Source organism: Ascidiella aspersa, chromosome 7 (assembly GCF_963924565.1).
Source record: "Ascidiella aspersa chromosome 7, kaAscAspe10.2, whole genome shotgun sequence".
Lineage (NCBI taxonomy): Eukaryota > Metazoa > Chordata > Ascidiacea > Phlebobranchia > Ascidiidae > Ascidiella > Ascidiella aspersa.
Genome location: NC_139453.1, coordinates 10,047,877 through 10,064,618, shown reverse-complemented (window position 1 = coordinate 10,064,618; position 16,742 = coordinate 10,047,877). Strand labels below are relative to the sequence as shown.

General features: G+C 38.7%; 2 protein-coding genes across 2 annotated transcripts; both read left to right on the top strand.

The window, feature by feature from the left end:
• Positions 1 to 3,086: 3,086 nt before the first annotated feature.
• LOC146137653 (uncharacterized) lies at positions 3,087 to 6,514 on the top strand. The gene is made up of 4 exons (XM_083394113.1): positions 3,087 to 3,407; positions 4,482 to 4,626; positions 5,182 to 5,288; positions 5,832 to 6,514. Exons 1-4 carry the CDS (start codon positions 3,156 to 3,158, stop codon positions 6,075 to 6,077), a joined length of 750 nt encoding a protein of 249 aa, XP_083250239.1. The 5' UTR covers positions 3,087 to 3,155; the 3' UTR covers positions 6,078 to 6,514.
• Positions 6,515 to 10,733: 4,219 nt separating this feature from the next.
• Positions 10,734 to 14,038, top strand: LOC146137652 (uncharacterized). Its single transcript, XM_083394408.1, has 4 exons — positions 10,734 to 10,985; positions 12,284 to 12,428; positions 13,073 to 13,179; positions 13,793 to 14,038. The coding sequence occupies exons 1-4, from the start codon at positions 10,734 to 10,736 to the stop codon at positions 14,036 to 14,038; spliced, it is 750 nt and encodes a 249-aa protein (XP_083250534.1).
• The last annotated feature ends 2,704 nt before the right edge of the window (positions 14,039 to 16,742 follow it).

Sequence of the window (16,742 nt, the reverse complement as noted above, 5' to 3'; positions counted from 1 at the left end):
AAATATGCGTTGGTTAATAAACCGCCCGAGGCAAACGCAGCTTTACGCAAAAGTTTTTTAAAGTAAACACAGCATTTGTATATCGAGATTCTGTTAGCAGGCAAACTAACCTCGGGTTTTGTAAATTATCCTTTGGAAATAAAGAGCCGAATGAACTGCACATTTTAAGTCAAGTTGCGGCAAATTACGTTGTTTATTATTTCTTTATTGTCATTTTTAACATCAAAGTAGTTTATTAACCCTTATATTTAACATCATTTTCTGTGGCCGTTAAACTTGTTTGTTGTTTACGACTAGCATCAAACGTTCGCATTACGTTACAATGCTCAAAAATTGGCGCGATGTCTGTTGCGTTAAAGCAGGGCACTATGCATTAAAATTAGCTAGAAAAAAGGGTGTTTTTTCTTCGACTGACAAACCTAGGTCAAAGTGAAACTGCTAGTTAACTCTTCTAATAGTTTGCTATACCCACCCCATAGGTTATAGGCTAAGAGGTGTCAAAGTATGTTCAAAAATAGCGGGAACACTGTTGTGTTCGTGACTGTATCGATACTTGATGCTGTATCCTGAATTTTTGTTGGAATCCCCAGTAATATTCGTTTGGCTAAAGATATAACAAAAGTGACGGGATGCAATTGTTGTAAACACGGATGACAGCAAAGCTGCGTATCATCAACATGGTCCGAAAAACTCGGAATAATTCTCGCCTTATGCTAAAACGATTTATTATTTTTTTAAGAACAGTATATAGAGTTTGTATTTTTCGACCAATAAAGAACAAATGAGAAATCATACGAGTCCCGGCTGGGATTACTACGTATAATCTCAGGGACAAGGGTTAATCAATTAGCATTTTAAAAGTAAGAAAGATACCCAACAGAACTTTCTGGAAATGATCTAAAAGACTTAAATGACTTTACTAAAGTCATATATTAAGTATTTTGGGCACCGTGACTTAACATTATTGAACTCTTTGGACAAGTAAAGTTTTTTAAGTGATACCATCTCTTTCGAATAAATGTTTTTCGCTTGTTGATACATTGATCCTATATTATTTTTTGGGGGCAATGTTGTCAGCACACAAAGAAGCAATGTTGTCAGCACAACCAAAGCAAAAAGTATTACGGTGAGAAACAAAACGTATAGGTACATTTCAGGTTTTTCGAACAAATAAACAAAACTGTGAGACTGTGGGTTGTACACAATAATACAAAATACAACAAAACGTGTTTCAAGCTGCTCTTTGTCGCCACCTTGCATTTGCTTCAAAAAACAGAAAGCCGACCAATTGGTTGGAAAAACTATTTTAGGCGTGGCCATGGAATGACTGAAATGACTTCAGGTGATGCAGCAACACTCTTAGGCATAAGGCTGGGCTTTAAAAAGGCCAAAGACACTTTGGCGTCATCTTTCAGTACAAGAAAATCAATTGAATCTCCAAACTTCGCATTTTTCTAATTTAGATAGTGTTGCCAATGTTTTCTATATAAACAAAAAAATGATTGGAAACAAATTATGTGAGAGGTCTTCAAATTTGCTGATTGGTCTTCAAATTTGCTGATTTATTAGATACAAAAATGATTATCTCGGTTTCTGGCAGCCGTTTAAGTTTTGATGAGATTCATCGCATTTATGGGATGGCGTAAATGAGTGTGAACCCTAATGAACCGTTGAAGGGAATAAACGTTGACTGTAGAAACGTGACTTTATCGTATCGCGTGCGAGAAATCGTGCGTTGAAATCCGAATTAAATTTAATGTACACTTTGGCGTCATCTTTCATTACAAGAAAATCAATTGAATCTCCAAACTTCGCATTTTTCTAATTTAGATAGTGTTGCCAATGTTTTCTATATAAACAAAAAAATGATTGGAAACAAATTATGTGAGAGCTAAAACAACATTTTCCAAAAGAGGGCAGGGTTGACATCAATTTACTTCTAAGGTGCCGACTCATGAAACCGGGTGAAAACTACTTAACTTTGTTGGGCTGTAGATGAATCGGTGGTAGTTAACGTTTAATTTCTCGTAAACAAACTCCTTACATTTTTAAGTTAATGCAATGGATGTTATTAGTTATTACACTTGAGTGCTGAGAAATGAATAAAATCGGTAGAAAAAGATTTACTTGTTGGCCGGTTAGCCGTCGGTATAGACAGTAGGGTTCTGGTGGTCTTCAAATTTGCTGATTTATTAGATACAAAAATGATTATCTCGGTTTCTGGCAGCCGTTTAAGTTTTGATGAGATTCATCGCATTTATCGGATGGCGTAAATGAGTGTGAACCCTAATGAACCGTTGAAGGGAATAAACGTTGACTGTAGAAACGTGACTTGATCGTATCGCGTGCGAGAAATCGTGATTTGGGATTAAAATGTCCGTTTGTTACCAGGGTTAGAAATGTTTGTGCGGCGCCAAAGATATAAAACATCATTTTTTATCATTACTATTTGTAAATAAATAGTGTTCAACCGCCATGAGGTTGTTTGATCCCTGTATACGAGCAAATTACTGCAGCAAACCCATCCTGGGTTAAACGAGGTTATTTTGTCCGGTCGTCATGTCTACGAAAGCTTAATCACCACAAAAAAAAAACTCTTAGTCATTGTGCAACAGACGTAAAGCATCGAAGGCACTGGCAGCAGCAATCTCACTTCAATCTGTAAACCATTAAAGCCGTAACGTAACCTAAATGTTTAGCCATATTTACATGCCTACTGTATGCTTCAGTAGCTAAGTCTTGGAATTTCCACTTCAGTTAGGCCCTATGCTCTCTACGCTTTGTGATGCTTTATGAGAATTACCTCACAGCTTGCGAAACCTCATATGCATACAGTTTTGACGGTTAAGCTGTTCGGCCTCAGTTGGTCCCGAAAAAATCACCGCGAAGCATTTCGTGAGGTTTTTCAAATAGCGTTTAGGCCCCGAGACCGAGGGTCGTCCGCGTGCGAATCGCGTTTTGGCGAGGTCAAAAGCTACGCGGTGGAGCGTGCAGAAATTCGAGGAAGGCAAATATTTGCTCGCCGCGCTATATTTATCCGCGCGCAATAGCCGCCGAACGAAAATAGCCCACCTGAAATCGTAGAAGTTAAGTTCGGGAAGCATCGCCTTGCTCAAGTTGTGTTGCACGTGTATGTTGAGCGAGCCGGCCACGGAATGAAGGTTATTCTTGCCGGCCTGTCTAAGACCGGCACCAAAACGCTCAACGCCGCCCTGACGCTGCTCGGTTTCAAAGTGTACGACGTTCTCGAACATTTCTGGTACGCCAGGAAGGAGTGGACGGCTTTGATTGACGACGCGGCAACGGCCGAGCCACTCAGGGAAATCTACAAGGATGTGGACGCCGTCTGCGATGTCCCTGCCTCTTACTATTGGGAAGAGCTGCTCGAGATCTTTCCGGAAGCAAAGGTAAATGCTTTAACCAGTGGTTCTCAACCTTTTTTAGCTCACGGACCGGTGAAATTTCAAAACAAATTTTGCGGACCGGTGGACCTTTAAAAATCAAAATCAACCCAAAATGTAATTACGACAAAAGTATGCAACTTAAAAAGCAAAGACTGGAAACTTTAAGTAAATTAGCAATTTTCTGCTGTCTTTCTTATATCATACGTGGTATACGAAAGAGCCTCCAAAATAACGATAGGTTCGGAAACCCTGTTATACATGAAGGGAAATCGTAAGTTAGGAGGACTGCCTAAAGGTCTGCTTTAAACGTACTACAAATATATGATTGTTGATATCATGAAATACATAAACAGGTCGGCACCAAAGGGAAAAATATTACTACATCGCGAGCCGCATTTAAAAGGATGCATGCGTTCAGTGGGCAACATGTTGTGCAGGCTATAGTGACGTTAAAGCGGGGATCTCCTGGAAAAAGTTTTCTGCACGAAACGTCAGTTTTTACAGCAACAAGCTTTGCCGTCCAAAAGCGAAATGCCGTATGACGGTCGAACCCTTTGCCAGAGGCCATAGACAAAATGCCCGTAATGCCTGCTGTTTTTTCTTTTCGGCTGGTCAACTACTGGTAACTTACAGTTGCGCTTACCGCTTTTCCTAACCGAAGGTGGTCCTTCAACGCATTCTGCGAACGAGTTTGTTACTAAAACACTTTTCTAGTATTTACCTTACTTCAGTAGTTTATGAGTAATATGCTCTACAAATAGTCACGGTCCCAAACTATTTCTTTGATAAGAAGTTTACCAAAGATCAAAAACAACGAATATGTCCTTACAAAACAAAATCGAATCTGCTTTCTTGAAATGCTAAAAAAATGAATAAAAAGCTTTAAAGTACTCGTAACTATAAATAGACTCTCAGGGGAAAGTATGTTGGGGAATCTTGGGTCATTTAAAATATGTCCGTTTTGAAGTGACTCTGTAGTTCATGACAATGCTTAACTGTCTAAATTCGGTTTTTAAAATTGAAATAATTTCCAAATGAATCTTCGTATCTGTTTTATAATTGCTTTCTTATTCCAAGGTGATTCTGATGTTGAGAGACGACGAGGATCAGTGGGTTAGAAGCTTCCAGAAACAGTTGGAATCCATCAACAGTTTCAGCGTCAGAATGATTTACTTCTTGTCTTTGACTGGTTACCGCTTTCATAAGTTCCAAAAGAGCATGGGCAAGTAATTTTTAAAATCACAAAGCAAAACAACTCTCTGACACAAAAAAAGTAAAGCCACCAAAAATTATCGTCACTCCTATTCGGAATGTTCGATACAGGTTTTGTTCCAATACCGAAACCCGCTATTTTTTTCAGTTGTTAACCTACTGTAAATTTGCTATGACTCGGTATCGGGTATCGGCTTTGTTCCTATATTATTGGACATCCCTATTCCTAGCCCATCTACAAAAGCATATTTCGTCGCAAAAAATATCAACTTTATAGGGGGACATGTGGTAGCAATTTAACATTATATCTGTCTATTGTTAGTATCATAGCAGTGACTAATAACCTGAAGGCGTATAACCCAAAAAAGACGGATTTATTTATTTATCAGCACCTGTTTATATCCGGCATGTGTCTCAACCCTTTCGGCCAGGCAACATGGACTCCAATAGCCTTGTCTTACTTAAATGTATTTTTTAAGAGAACTACTTTCGGAAAAGAACTTTGCGAAGATGCATAAAATATGATTAACGATTTTTCTTACCTAACTTTGTTCCTTGATTTAAGGCATTCCAATCTTTGCCTCTGCCCCGATATGGCCTTGGACGCCACTTCGTACTACGCCCGAAAGAGCCAAGTCGACTTACAGAAGACACAACGCACACGCACTGCAGGTAAGACGCAATTGTGCAGGTCAATAAAAGACACACACAAATATGTGTTCAAAAAAACTGTGATCTAGCCCTTCTGAAGCTGCTTTTCGACCAACGATTACAACTTACGTATCATTGTACACCGAAAGCCATCGCAGTGCAGGCCATTTACAGTTTACGTCATTTGCAGTTTCTAAATACAATCGCTGTTTAAAAAAACCTTTCAACTTCGTGAAGTTGTAAAATCCAACAGTTATTTTTTCGTTGCAAATCGCCCGGCATTAAAGTCATACTAGAAATTATTAAAAAAGTATATATCCTCGAGGCCAACTACTGTTTACAATTATTGATTTTGACTTAGGTTATCAAGAGTTAATCTATATGAAAATTGCACACAATTTGCAAAATGTTTATAATAATAACAATCAAAGCCCATTTTGCGGGGTAAAAACCCTTGCAGAAAAAATAAAATTTTAACCACCATTTTAGTGTTACAAGGTATTTCTTTGTCCTCCATTCATCACATAAGCATATACAATAAAATAAATTAACCTACGTCTGTAGAATGCACCCAAGGACAAGCTGCTTGTGTACAACGTGAAAGAGGGCTGGGCGCCTCTGTGCAAGTTCCTCGATGTCCAAGAACCGGACAAACCATTTCCACACAAGAACATCGGCGGAAAAATAATCGAAGAGCTAATGGCGCAGCACCCCGTATTCCTCAGGATTAAACGCGAAATGACAGTGACTTTTTCACTGTTGGCTGTTGGCCTTGCGATCGGTGTCTTTTGGATCTTTGGGTCATTATAGCAGTGTTTCTTAATCAAGTGAATGGTTCACCCCAGGGTAAATAACAAAATAAGGGCTAAACCAACCAAAAGGGGTGAATAAGGGCGAACCGTGCATCCTAGTCACTAGTAAACAATTTTATGGAGTAAATTGACTAATGAACTGTTGTTATTTGGTGTTCTTTTGCTTTTTTTTCAAGTTGGTTTGCACTGAGTGTATAAGTACAAAAATTTGCTGACTCTGTTTTGTGCTTTTGTAGCCTTATATTTCTGGACTGGAGAAATTGCAGATTTGCAATGGAAAACTTAGCTTAAGTTGATCTTAACAAAAGTCGAAAGTAATTTTGTGCTGTTATATATAGACGAGATAGTTTTATCATATCATGAGATAAGGGTGAATGAAATCTGGAAATAGATGCTAGGGGTGAACAAAACTACAAATGTTTAAGAAACTCTGCATTATAGGACCAACTCTACGGTATCAGTAACAAATCGTCATCTTTCTAACCTGCGCTGTTTTTTTTTCCGAAGTGTTCCGTTTCCTTATTATGGTTTCGATTATGTTACCTTTAACTTAGTAGGCTAGTGTATTTTGTATGAAAATTGTTGCTTGATTTGGACGTGAATTTTATCAATTTTATCATTGGATTCTAAGTTATTTTACATGACAAAATCATTATAATTTCAAATATAATGATAAGCAAACCCCGGTACGCGAGTTTACACTGACGGGCTGCGGAGTCGGGACTCGGGACTCCAGGAGTCAGTTTGTTTTGCTGGACTAGGGACTCGGGTATGACCAAGTGAAACTACCAGAGTCCAAAACCGACTTGTGCATGCGCAGCACCAAATTTAAAACTGATATGGCCGCAAACTGGAAATTGTAAAGGTGAAATAGCATATTGTGGAAAATTTTCCAGCCATTTATTGTGGGTGAATGAATTATATGACACCCCTGTAAGTGAATTGCTGAATATTCACCTTATTTTAGTTATACGTAATTTAGCGGAATACGCAGGCTGTAGAGTTAGGGCAGGACTCGGGACTCGACGAAGTCGGTTATTTTATAGTTTAAACCGCCTCCGCAGCCCTGCTTCAAGATATCGGCTAAAAAGCGTCGATGTATTTTCAAAAATAGCGGGCACAGTGTTGTGCTCCTGTCCTGACAGTTCGTTATATTTTCCATGAGCCCTATGAGTGGATTGCTGAATATTCACCTTATTTTAGTTACGTAAATTGGTGAAATATACAGGCTGTAAAGTCCGACCCAGATAAGGAACTCGACGAAATCTCGAACATTTGGCCACACATTGGACTCGGGTTGATTTTAACCGACACCGTAGTCCTGGTTGCCATTGCAAACCAAACAAAGAAAAATGTTCGCCACCCGAATCGTTGATGTTTTGACATTATTTATAAACTGGCACACTGCATACGAAAGGTTGCCTACCCCTGATTAAAGAGGTGATAGTTTAATACAAAAGGTGATAGTTCAATACAAAAGTTATTTTACAAAGATGTTATCGATTCGCGTGGGTAAAAAAAAATTAAACAAAATATGCGTTGGTCAATAAACCGCTCGAGGCAAACGCAGCTTTACGAAGAAGTTTTTGAAGTAAATACGACACTTTGATATCAAGATTCTGAAATCAGACAAACTAACCTCGGGTTTTGCAAATCATTCTTTGGAAAAAAACGAATGAAAATGCAAGTTGCGGCAAATTACGTTGTTTATTCATTCCTTAAGAGTCTTTTTAGTGTCTTAACCGTCGTACTTCACATCAAATTAGTGTATTAACCCATGTATTTAACATCATTTTTTGTGGCCGTTAAAGTGATATAATCTCTTTCGAATGAATGAATTGCTTTTACGTGATAGCCTATAATCTCTTTTAAACAGGTGAATTGATTTTTGATACTATAGGGCAGGGATGGCGAACCACTGACCCGCAGGTAACGAAGTGACCCACCAATAATTTAACGACCCACTTGTCTCTCTAGATCAATACGAAAATGTTGTCCATCATTTTCAGGAATAGTTAAATGTAAAAAACAATTCTTTGGTAGATAGCACTATACAAATCAGAACTACCCAGTACCCAATCTGTTGGTTCGGCAAAAGTGCTTAAGGGGTGACAAGTAGGCTTACATTAACTGCACTTCAACAAATGCGTGCAGAAAAGCAGACTACTAAAAGCATTTTGTTTATCGTTGTAAAACTTCCTGGTGAAACCATGCTGAAAAGCTTTCTGCTTAACTCCTGTAATTCCATAAAAATGCCAAGGCATTTGTTAACTATTTATGTTCTTAACATTTGTGGGAACCCAAATTTGGAAACCGTCCAAAAACCTTAAATTACCAACCCGGACTAATTACCACTTGAACGACGCAGCAGCAAAGCAATGAAAAAGGTTCGCCATCCCTTCCAGAGGGCATAAGGCAATTGCACACTGCTCTCGGGTTTCTTTGAAGTTTCTTTGCTTTTTGTGTGCTGAAAAAAAGAAGAGATTTTGTCAGCACAGTAAAAAATAAAATATAATCTGAGCAAAACATTTTTCTTATCGCACAGCCAAAGCAAACGGCATTTCGATGTGAAAGCAAAAATGATTAGCATTATGTTACGTTTCGGGGTTCTCGAAGAAATAAATCAATTATGAGTCTTACATAACCATGAAAAATACAGAGGAACGTGTTTCAAGCTGCTCTTTGTCGCCACATTGCATTTTGCTTAAAAAAACAGAAAGTCGCCAAATTGGTTGGAAAGCGACTTTAGGCGTGGCTAATAAATGACTAAAACGACTTCAGGTGATGCAGCAATACTATAGGCATAAGACCGGGCTTTAAAAAAGCCGAAGACATTTTGGCGTCTTTTAGTACAGGAAAATCAATGAATCCTCAAACTTCGCATTTTTCTAATTTAGAAAATGTTGCCAATGTTTGCTATATAAACAAAAAAATGATTGGAAACAAATCATGTGGGAGCTAGAACAGCATTTTCGCAAAAAGAGCAGGGTTGACATCAATTTACTTCGGTGCCGACTCATGAAACCGGGTGAAAACTCTTTACATTTTTTGATGCAATCTACATTAATGGAGGTTATTAGTTATTACACTTGAGTGCTGAGAAATGAATAAAATCGGTACAAACACATTTATTTGTTGGCCGATTGGCCTTCGGCATAGACAGTACGGTTCTGGTGGTCTTCAAATTTGCTGATTTATGAGATACAAAAATGATTATTCCACCGTTAATATTTATATTAAAAGCAAAAGCGCGTTTAAAAAATTAAATATTAAAAGGAACAAATATAGTACGGTGTAGATTAACTGTATGCAGACGTTTGGATTCCTAATCGTGCTGCAAACTTTAAAGAGTTTCTGCTTTCTCGTTCGAACAAACTTTTGATATTTCGTTAATAAGCGCGACACGAGTGAACCATCGTCCGAGTGCCAATACAAAAATGATTAAAAATGCAAAAATGATCAAATAATGTTATGATTTATTTCAGACTCGGTTTCTGGCAGCCGTTTAAGTTTTGATGAGATTCATCGCATTTATCGGATGGCGTAAATGAGTGTGAACCCTAATGAACCGTTGAAGGGAATAAACGTTGACTGTAGAAACGTGACTTGATCGTATCGCGCGCGAGAAATCGTGCGTTGAAATCCGAATTAGATTTAATGTAGGCTACCTGAAATATTAAAATAATAATAGGATTAAAAAAGCCCCAAAACATTGCGCCTTTACAACCTCTCGAATTGTAAATGTCTAGACCATTTTTTACCGTATATTAAACGGCAATGAAATATAGGGATCGGCGAAAGAAAATATTAAATTCAAGCAACATATCGCCAATTTAATCACTTAATAGGTATCATTTCATCTACAAATCTTGTATGTGATTTGGGATTAAAATGTCCGTTTGTTACCAGGGTTAGAAATGTTTGTGCGGCGCCAAAGATATAAAACATATATCATCACTATTTGTCAATAAATAGTGTTAAACCGCCATGAAGTTGTTTTCTCCCTGTATACGAGCAAATTACTGCAGCAAACCCATCCTGGGTTAAACGAGGTTAATTTTGTCCGGTCGTCATGTCTACGAAAGCTTAATCACCACAAAAAAAACTCTTAGTCATTGTGCAACAGACGTAAAGCATCGAAGGCACTGGCAGCAGCAATCTGACTTCAATCTGTAAACCATTAAAGCCGTAACGTAACCTAAACGTTTAGCCATCTTTAAATGCCTACTGTATGCTTCAGTGACAAAGTCTTGGAATTTCCACTTCAGTTAGGCCCTATGCTCTATACGCTTTGTGGTGGTTTATGAGAATTACCTCACAGCTTGCGAAACCTCATATGCATACAGTTTTGACGGTAAGCTGTTCGGCCTCTGTTGGTCCCGAAAAAATCACCGCGAAGCATTTCCGACTTGAGGTTTTTCAATAGCGTTTAGGCCCGAGACCGAGAGGTCGTCCGGGTGCGAAGCGCGTTCAGGCGAGGTCAAAAGCTACGCAGAAATTCGAGGAAGGCAAATATTTACTCGCCGCGCTTTATTTATCCGCGGGCAATAGCCGCCGAACGAACATAGCCACCTGAAATCGTAGAAGTTAAGTTCGGGAGCATCGCCTTGCTCAAGTTGTGTTGCATGTGTATGTTGAGCGAGCCAGCCACGGAATGAAGGTTATTCTTGCCGGCCTGTCTAAGACCGGCACCAAAACGCTCAACGCCGCCCTGACGCTGCTCGGTTTCAAAGTATACGACGTTCTCGAGCATTTCTGGTACGCCAGAAAGGAGTGGACGGCTTTGATTGACGACACAGCAACGGCCGAGTCACTCAGGGAAATCTACAAGGATGTGGACGCCGTCTGCGATGTACCTGCCTCTTACTATTGGGAAGAGCTGCTCGAGATCTTTCCGGGAGCAAAGGTAAAGGCTTTAAACCAGTGGTTCTCAACCTTTTTTAGCTCACGGACCTGTGAAATTTCAAAACAAATTTTGCGGACCGGTGGATCTTTAAAAATCAAAATCAACCCAAAATGTAATTACGACAAAAGTATGCAACTTAAAAGCAAAGACTGGAAACTTCAATTAAATTAGCAATTTTCTGCTGTCTTTCTTATATCATACGTGGTATACGAAAGTTTTTCACATACAACTATCTTAAGTAGAAGACTTCAACGACGTGTAGCCTACTTAATAAACAGTTGGGCACAACAATGCTCATTGTAACTTACGGTAAGTCCAAAGTAGACAATCAACTTTATGTTACGTCACAATGCTGCAAATCAAGGAACTGCCGAAGTTCTTAATTTGGTGAACAAGCTTTTAACATCTTGCATTTTGCAATTGAGATATAACATTGTAAATATTTGGCGGACCGGCAGGAAAGTTGACGCGGACCGGCACCGGGAAATCGCAAGTTAGGAGGACTGCCTAAAGGTCTGCTTTAAACGTACTACAAATATATGATTGTTGATATCATGAAATACATAAACAGGTCGGCACCAAAGGGAAAAATATTACTACATCGCGAGCCGCATTTAAAAGGATGCATGCGTTCAGTGGGCAACATGTTGTGCAGGCTATAGTGAGGTTAAAGCGGGGATCTCCTGGAAAAAGTTTTCTGCACGAAACGTCAGTTTTTACAGCAACAAGCTTTGCCGTCCAAAAGCGAAATGCCGTATGACGGTCGAACCCTTTGCCAGAGGCTATAGACAAAATGCCCGTAATGCCTGCTGTTTTTTCTTTTCGACTGGTCAACTACTGGTAACTTACAGTTGCGCTTACCGCTTTTCCTAACCGAAGGTGGTCCTTCAACGCATTCTGCGAACGAGTTTGTTACTAAAACATTTTGCTAGTATTTACCTTACTTCAGTAGTTTACTAGTAATATGCTCTACAAATAGTCACGGTCCCAAACTATTTCTTTGATAAGAAGTTTACCAAAGATCAAAAACAACGAAAGAGTTATATGTCCTTACAAAACAAAATCGAATCTGCTTTCTTGAAACGCTAAAAAAATGAATAAAAAGCTTTAAAGTACTCGTAACTATAAATAGACTCTCAGGGGAAAGTTGAGGAATCTTGGGTCATTTAAAATATGTCCGTTTTGAAGTGACTCTGTAGTTCATGACAATGCTTAACTGCATAAATTCGGTTTTTAAAATTGAAACAATTTCCAAATGACTCTTCGTATCTGTTTTGTAATTGCTTTCTTATTCCAAGGTTATTCTGATGTTGAGAGACGACGAGGATCAGTGGGTTAGAAGCTTTCAGAAGCAGTTGGAATCCATCAACAGTTTCAGCGTCAGAATGATTTACTTCTTGTCTTTGACTGGTTACCGCTTTCATAAGTTCCAAAACAGCATGGGCAAGTAATTTGTAAAATCACAAAGCAAAACAACCCTCTGACACAAAAAAAGTAAAGCCACCAAAAATTATCGTCACTCCTATTCGGAATGTTCAATACAGGTTTTGTTCCAATACCGAAAACCGCTATTTTTTTTCAGTTGTTAACCTACTGTAAATTTGCCCTTTTAAGGTATTTATTGTTATGTTGGAGTGCAAATCACGGCTGAAATACTTATATTAATTTAGAACCGGCACCTTCCGAGTATCGGATTAGTACCGGTACTATGACTCGGTATCGGGTATCGGCTTTGTTCCTATATTATAGGACATTCCTATTCCTAGCCCATCTACAAAAGTATATTTCGTCGCAAAATATATCAACTTTATAGGGTGACATGTGGTAGCAATTTAACATTATATCTGTCTATTGTTAGTATCATAGCAGTGACTAATAATCTGAAGGCGCACATAACCCCAAAAAGACGGGTTTATTCATTTATTTGACATGTGTCTTAATCCTACTGGCCAGGCAACACGAACTTAAATAGCCTTGCCTTACTTAAATGTAATTCCTAAGAGAACTACTTTCGGAAAAAAAAATTTCAAAGATACCAGGAATATGATTTAGGACTTATCGTACATAACTTTGTTCCTTGATTTTAGGTATACCAATTTTCTCATCTGCCCCAATATGGCCTTGGACGCCACTTCGTACTACGCCCGAAAGAGCCAAGTCGACTTACAGAAGACACAACGCACACGCAATGCAGGTAAGACGCAATTGTGCAGGTCAATAAAAGACACACACAAATATGTGTTCAAAAAAACTGTGATCTAGCCCTTCTGAAGCTGCTTTTCGACCAACGATTACAACTTACGTATCATAGTACACCGAAAGCCATCGCAGTGCAGGCCATTTACAGTTTCTATTATTCACGTCATTTGCAGTTTCTAAATACAATCGCAGTTTTTTTGTTGCCAATTGGCCGGCCTTAAAGTTATACTACAAATTAAAAAGTATGTATCCTCGTGGCTTTCTACTGTATACAAATATTGATTTTTCCTTAGGTTATGTTAATCCATTAAATCCTGTAATATCAAGAGTTAATATATATATGCAAATTGCACACAAATTGCACACGAGAACAATCAAAACCATTTTATGGGGTAAAAACCCTGCTGGCTGAAAAAATAAAATTTTAACCAACATTTTAGTGTTACAAGGTAATTCTGTATATAACTGTTACTACCAGGCATAGTAATGCAAATCAAAAAACAGCTCCTCTGGTAATTTTAATCCAATTCTGTGTCCGTCTTTTAACAGAGGAGCATACGATAAAAACAGATGAGCATACGATAAAATAAATTAACCTACGTCTGTAGAATGCACCCAAGGACAAGCTGCTCGTGTACAATGTGAAAGAGGGCTGGGCGCCTCTGTGCAAGTTCCTCGATGTCCAAGAGCCGGACACACCATTTCCACACAAGAACATCGGCGGAAAAATAATCGAAGAGCTAATGGCGCAGCACCCCGTATTCCTCAGGATTAAACGCGAAATGACAGTGACTTTTTCACTGTTGGCTGTTGGCCTTGCGATCGGTGTCTATTGGATCTATACGTCATTATAGGCTCATTTGAAACCAAACTGTGTACGCCAGCATCAGCTACACATTGTCTTCTTTCAAACTTGCGCCGTTTATTTTTTTTTTTTTTTCAATTTTCTCAATATGGTTACCAGTATGTTACTTTCAATTAAGATATATGTAGTACTACTTTTTTATGAAAAGTATTGCCCGATTTGCACTCCAATTCTTTCAATATTATTATTGGCAAGTTAATTTGCATGACAAAATTATTATAATTTTAATCGCGATTTTCTTTTCATTTTTATTGGGTAATAATAAATTAAATACTTTAAAAGTATTTTTATTATAAAAGTTGGGAATCAACAACAGAACAAACTTTCTCTCGTAACAGTTTTTTATAAAAAAAATCAAAAACCTATTCGCTACCTTGGTGAAAATAAAGTTAAACAAGGGTAAGTGGTTGTGTGAGAGACGGAATGGGATGTTTGGGGGGGCGGGCGCATTGCACGGCTGAAAATCGAATTTCACTGTTGACTCGACTGTACAAGGATATTTTTACTAGACATGCCCATTATTGTCTTTTGGGAACCAAAAAGAGATCTCGTTTTAACGGCAACGGCAAACCCCTGGCACGCGAGATGTTTTTTCAGGGCACGCCATATGATTCAGCGCGCACGTTATATCACCTTAAGAAAGTGCCACCAATTAATTATTATTACATTACTAACACTAGCGCTAACTAAATTGTTGCAGATATTTCCATTTCAATGTGCAGTGTTTGTGTCCTATATTAGTGTTTAACTGCTGTATTTAACTTTATTTTCTGAGGGCGGTAAAATTGTTGTTAATTACGACATCACAATGCCCCAAAAGTGGTGTTTACTCCGTTAAAGTAGGTCATTCTACATTAAAAGTTACAAGGTAAACTTTCTTAGAGATCAGTGGTTAAAGCAGGTGCAACATTAAAAGTAAGCACGAGGGTTTTTGCGCGACTGAGAAAGCTAAAAGCGAATCTGATAGTTTACTAGCTAAAAGCGAATCTGATAGTTTACACTTCTAGGCAGGGCTGCGGAGTCGGAGTCGGACTCGAGGAGTCGGGTTTTTTTTTGCTGGAGTCGGCCTCGGAACTCGGGATTCGAGTAAGACCACATTAAACTTCCCGAGTCCCGAGTTTCGAGGTCATGTCTGACATGGGCAGGCGCAGTACCAAATTTTACAACCGATATGGCCGCAAACTGGAAATTGTAAAGGTGGAACAGCATATTGTGGAACGTTTTCCAACCATGAATTGTGGGTGAATGAATTATATGACAACCCGATTAGTGGATTGCTGAATATCCAACTTATTTTAGTTACATAAATTAGCGGAATAGGCAGGCTGTAGAGTCAAGGCCGGACTCGGGACTTGACGAAACCGCACATTTAACCGAAGTCAGTCTCAGGTTTATTTTTCGACCGGAGTCGGACTCGGGCTATTTTAAACCTACGCAGTCCTTCTTCTGGGTATCGGCTGAAAGGCGTCGAAGTATATTTCAAAATAGAGGGCAAAGTGTTGTGTTCCTGACAGTTCGTCATATTTTCTATGAGTCCTATGAATGGATTGCTGAATATCCCGTCACATTTTAGTTACGTAAATTAGTGAAATATGGGCTGTAGAGTCGGAACCGAATTAGGGACTCGACGAAATCTCGAACATTTGGCCACACATCGGACTCCGGTTGATTTTAGTCGACTCCGTAGTCCTGGTTGCCATTGCAAAACCAAACATAGAAATTGTTTGGCACCCGAGTTCTGGATGTTTGCAAAATCCCAGTCAAGTCATGATTAAAGCAAGTGAATTCAAAGTCAAATCCTAGTCAGAAAAATGACATGTTAAGCTATTTTAACATTGAGTAAACTCGTCCGGATATAATGCCTTAACTAAAAAATCCTACAAGGAAAAAATTGTTTTATGTGCAACAATTAGGATAAATAACCTAATTAAACAAAAAAATGCTTAATGAAAACACCTAATTTCAACCAAAGTAAGACATAAGTCAAGTCAGTTTATTTGCCCAAAAGACTTGAGTCAAGTTATTTGGAAACAGTATGTGTCATTGACTTTAGTCATTACAACACTGTCAATAGGACACAAGGCGCCTTTTTGCTTTCCGTTAATTAAACGTGCTCGCTTAGCCAAAGGTTGTTACCTTTACCAAGCTACAGTAATGAAAATGAAAATATATTTAACACTTACCAGCTTTGCCATCAATGAAGATCTCAGAATAAACGCTAGCCGAATGGAGAATTTGTAAACGAAAGTTTTACACAGGGTTGCTGACGTCATATCTCCTAAGAAAAAATATTTACAGAAAATATCTTTCTAGGCAAAGCTTACGCGCCGCGTTAAGCCAGTGTTTCTCAATCTTTTTCACCCCGGGGCGCACTCGTAAACCTTTCAAAATGCGGCGGCCCACATGACGAGCGAGTCGACTGCTAACTTTGTTTGGATATTGTGTTTTTTGCTGGCAGTTTTTATTACATCAGGCTCCTAATTTTATTATCTATAAAGAAGCCTGCGGAGTCGGTTAAAAATAACCCGACTCCAACTCTCGAGTTGGACTCCGGCCAAATGTGCGATTTCGTCAAATTCCGAGTCCGGCTGCCAATCTACAGCCTTTATTTCATCCATTTACGTAACCAAATTTAGGTGGATTTTCAACTATCCCCTCATAGGGATGTCACATATCTCATCCACCCACAAACC